The sequence below is a fragment of the Montipora foliosa genome, chromosome 6, assembly GCF_036669935.1.
Source record: "Montipora foliosa isolate CH-2021 chromosome 6, ASM3666993v2, whole genome shotgun sequence".
Lineage (NCBI taxonomy): Eukaryota > Metazoa > Cnidaria > Anthozoa > Scleractinia > Acroporidae > Montipora > Montipora foliosa.
In genome coordinates this window covers 2,958,242-2,963,241 of record NC_090874.1, presented here as the reverse complement: position 1 = coordinate 2,963,241, position 5,000 = coordinate 2,958,242, and the positions used below count along the sequence as shown (strand labels likewise).

Sequence of the window (5,000 nt, the reverse complement as noted above, 5' to 3'; positions counted from 1 at the left end):
AATACTAAATCATTCCACGAAAGGCTTTGAAAGTCGCATTTGATTTCTTGCACGGCACTGTCAAGTTAACTTATTTCATTTTCATGCAGGTTCATTGTATATCTATCAGCGAGGATTTCTTTTTATTCATGCCAGACTTGGTATTGTTTTACTTCCATGCTCCAAATTATCCAGACTCCAGTTTCGAGATAAGGTAATGTCTCCATTGCGGATAGGCTACTAGTCTGTCAAAGAGTTTCGCCAAGAAGTATCTTGCCTATGTTCATTACTTTTACTCACCTATGTTGACAGTTAACTATAAAAAATTGTGATACAACGTATCTTAACATTCTTAAAAATACTAAAAACTTGGTTAAAAACTTTGTTTATAAGGAGCCTGTATAGTGAAAAAAAGGAACAAAGATGTTTTGAAAGAATGCCAATTTAAGGTCTTAAGAAAGTGCCAGGGCAATTTGTTCATTTCTTTCACTATACAGGCTCCTTAGGGAAGGTATGTTTTTAATTGGGGAGGGAGGGGGGCGCTTCGGAGGGAGGGTCCTTAGTAAGTTTTTTACAAATTGGGGAGGGTCAAACCTGTTTTATTCTCAACCCAGGGAGGGTAATAGTTTTTTTGGCAAGGATAAAATTACTCCATGTCGCTTCTATTTTGTATATACAACAATAATCTAAATTATTTTACAGGTGTCGAAAAATTTACTTATCAAAAAACAATCTTCTCCCAACTAACATAATTGTCTCTCTCGACCCATGCCTGCTTTCGCCCAAATTTTGATGTTTCCGCGAGGGGTTCTGGTATAAAATCAGTCTCCGGTGAGTGTTCGTCACTTAAGCTACTCAAACTTGAACCAACAACTCGATCTACTACACACTATATTCGCCCTTTGGGTTCAGGAACCACCCTAGGTCTTTATCTTTCCACTTCTCTGGACCTGTGCTTTCACTTGTTCCCACAGCGGATGTGCCATCAACTGAGTCAGAGGAGTAGCGGGCATCCTTTTTAGAATAGCGAGTCGGCAAACAGCCACAATAGCCACAAGTTGCTCCATCAGACCTCATGAAATCCTCGCATTCATCACAAGCACATTTCCCTCTTTCTATTCCTCGTACATCCTTGCTCATTTTCAAGTTTTCACCGTACAATCACACGCCATGCAATTAACTACTTTGTGTGCAGATGAACATGGTTATATGAGTAACACTTCCAGTTTCTTATTTCCACTTCCGGTTATTTTTGTCTTGGATAGGTTGAGGTGGGTGGGGGAGGGTCAGATGTTTTTGTTTGGGTATTTTTGAAGAGTCATGCATTAATCCATTCCAGGAAGTGGGAGGGCTACGACTTTTTTGGAAAAAAAAATCTAAAATACCCCGGCCCACCCCCACCAATAAAGAACGTACCTTCCCTTATCAACTATTGTTTTTTTTAGTAATTATTATAGTTTGCAATTTTTAATTAATTTTGACTTAATGATGTTTAGCTAACGTCAAAATGTCGTTGTCTTTTAACAAAGTTTTTGAGTTATTTTCAAGAATGTTTAGATAATTATGTTATCGCAGTCTTTTATAGTTAAATGTTCTCTAAAATCTCTTCTTCTTTGTATGTTGAAAGGATAGAAAAAAAGTATTTTCTCTAAGAAAACAACTTTTTCGCAGAACCATTATGTCAAGCTTCGGAATAATAATTTATTATGGTGCACAAGTGCAGTATTACCCCACCCTGTGTCTACAAATGAAATAGATAACTTTAGTAGTAACTTTGTTTACAGGGAGTAACCAGTACCATGACAGTCTTGTTCCTGACATACCATCCCAACATCAAGGAGAATCTTCCGCCTTACTTTTTGACTGAACATAGTTGCTTAGTACTTGCTTTTACTCCAGACTCGCATGTTTACAGACAGCTTTTCTCTGATGTCATACATTTTTGGGAAGAGAATCAATTACCATACTTTCCTCAGTTTGAAACAGTCACAGGTTAGTTGCTGATTAGTTGAAGTTTATTTATTCATAAATACATAGCAGTTAAAAAACTGAATTGTGTATTTACTTAGAAAAATACATAATAAAGATAATAAAGTTACACAGATTTAATTATTAACTATCTAAATATTAAAAGGGTCCACTCAGCTAAAAAGGGAAACTCTACTTGCTGTGTTTGCTTTAAGACATGAAGAGATAATAAAACTATTCTTAAAACGGTCGGTTTTGAAGCGTGGTATGTCAAAAATTTGTGCGTGCCTCGCAACTGTTTCAGAGATTGTGGTATCGTCTACATATTTCCATAAGTGAGCATTTTTGAGTACAAGGTCATTAATCATAAATTCAAAAAAGCCAAGGCCCTAGTTTGGTTCCCTGGGGGATGCACAAGGGGACTGATCCCCACTCAGATACCCATCCCTCACCAAGTTTGATTCTTAGAGATCTGTCTGACAAAAAGTCCAATTGCACTGTTTGTTGAGAATTGGCTGTGGCATCTGGGAACTTGTGGGTTCAACTGTGATTGGACCAACACCTGGAGCTGCTTATTTACTGAAGAGAAATTGCTTCCTTTTTGATGACTTCTTAATGCTTAAGCTTTCTAGTTTTCTCTGATGAGCACAACAAAGCATATTCCCCATTTGACACAACTGTTCAAAAGAGCACCAGGCTGCGCTACACGTTCAAACATTGTTATAAACATTTGTTGGCTCAACAATGTTAGAAAGTGTACAGGTGTAGCAGGCATGTTTGATGACATTTGTTCAATGTTTTTAGTTGGAAGAATGTTTTGATTTCGATCAAACATTTTGTCCAACAATTACAATAAATCTTCAAGCGTGAAAATGCTCTTCCAAGATAAGACGTGCAAGTCGCGTCTAAAATGAGACGCGGCCGCTTGTTTTGTACCATTTATACGAGCAGTTCACGTCTTATTTAGGACCCGTCTTACATAAGACACGTCTTATTTTCTCCTGTATAAATGGCCTTAATGTTTTTTGTGTATCCAACACTGTTAGAAGCATTCTTATAACAATGTTGGGATGTGTTCTTCTAACAATGTTAAAACTTGTAGCCGGGGCTTTAACAGTTGCCAACCCTTCCTTCAGTCCCCCACAAACTTTATGGGTTCTTTGGAAAGATGGGATATATATTAGTTTTTGAAAAATGGCCCACTACATGCCAGTTGCAAAGGTTAGAGAAATTTTAGAGGATAAATTTTTGTCATACACTGCTTCATCCAAGCAAAAAGTTCATACAAATGTAGGCATTTGTTAATTCTCATTGAGCACTGACACTTTTGTTTGGTGAGATTAATATTATATTTAAGTTATTTTGAAAGCCAATAAAATACAGTAATTGATTCTTAGTTTGTGTATATGCCCTACATTGGATGGTCCAGCCATTTTTTGTGGATCTCAGTGGCAAGTAACATTGCAAACAAAAAGCACTTCCGTCAGGCAGACGCTGTAGTATTTTAAACCATCCTTTCCTTTTTCAACTGAAAATTAAAATAGTTTGATTTACATAGCAAATAAATGAGGCATTTAGTATCATTTTTGGTGTTACTTTTAATCCTGTCTTATATCTAATATCGTTGCCCAAGATGTAATGCAATTCTGTCCACTTACAATAATAATATCACTGACAATTTTTTTCTCTCTTTTTTAAACTCTATTAATTCCTTTTTTTTAATGCCTGCAGACATACCAGAGTACTTAGAGGAACAGTAAGTATGAATTTTTTGTTAATGATAATCTAGCATGTTAAATTTTGACATATTTATGTAAAATCAAGCAATGCTAAACCCCAAATTCTCACTCTCTTTTACAAGGAAGGGTTACGTTTTTGCAAATGTTGGCCATGTAGCACTTTTCTTTCAACAGGCTTAACTGTGAGAGGGTAATGTGAAGTGCTAGTTTTCTGCCCATATGAAGCATATGAGCGTTAGCTCTAATAATGGAAATGGGCCCACACAAGCACAGAGAAAAACTTCTGACCTGGGTGGGAATTGAACCCACGACCTTTGGGTTAGATCACCGCTGCTCTACCGACTGAGCTACAAGGTCAGGCGGGAGCAGGTTGTGGCAATTTAACATGTTAATGTCACGGCAATGAATGAAGACCTGTTCCTGTATGACCTTGTAGCTCAGTTGGTAGAGCAGCGGTGATTAACCCGAAGGTCGGGGGTTCATTTCTCACCCTGGTCAGAGTTTTTCTCTGTCCTTGTGTGGGCCCATTTCCATTAGTAGGGCTAATGCTCACATGGTTTATATTGGTAGAAAAGTAGCACTTCAGATTGCCCTCTAATAGTTAAGTCTCTCACTCTCTTTTCCTCCTTTTTGTTCAAGGGTGATATACCCTGTTGGGAATTGGTAATATGAACACCTAATATCTTGACTGTTTAATAGCGGAGTGCCGTGCGCTGAACATGCGCAGAGCGCCATAGGTAAGAAAATATGGTATAACCCATCTGTGAGACAAAATTTGGTTTTGGTTACCGTCTGACTGTCCATCCCTCCATGTATGCCAATGTGACCAGTATCACGTGACCATATCGCAGGCTCAAGTTTAGAGCTCATTGAGGTCAGCTGTTTTTGTGGTAGTGCACTACACACTGTTACCAGGTTTGTAAGAGTGAGTGAAAGTAAGTCCTTTGGTGGCAAATAGCCCTGTAGCGCATGCATAAATCAGGAAAACAAACAGTCTTTGGAAGCATTCTTGATTTATTTGACAAATGAGCAGCACAATTGACAAGGATTCCTTTTTCTGAACAAAATAAGAGTAATATAAAGAATATAATGTGAGATGTGACGTTGATAAATAATAAAGCAGCTTTTATTTCCAAAACGATGGAATTACCTGGTGATAAATGATGTTACCAAGAAGTGTGAATTTTTTGACATTGCAAAATCACTGGTCCACAAGTTCAAGGGTTGGATGATTGTGATCTTTTTGTTAAACTTGCTAATTTCTTGTCGAACTTCATAATTTTATTTTGTCTTATGGCAAAATATTATATTCGC

At 37.4% G+C, this 5,000-nt stretch overlaps 1 protein-coding gene across 1 annotated transcript in view; it reads left to right on the top strand.

The window, feature by feature from the left end:
- Positions 1-5,000, top strand: part of LOC138006314 (dynein axonemal assembly factor 9-like) — a 67,841-nt gene that overhangs the window by 33,675 nt on the left and 29,166 nt on the right. The window contains exons 23-25 of the mRNA XM_068852566.1: positions 90-193; positions 1,764-1,971; positions 3,679-3,703. Of these exons, the coding sequence (XP_068708667.1) occupies positions 90-193; positions 1,764-1,971; positions 3,679-3,703 (337 nt within the window). The remainder of the gene's footprint in view (positions 1-89; positions 194-1,763; positions 1,972-3,678; positions 3,704-5,000) is intronic.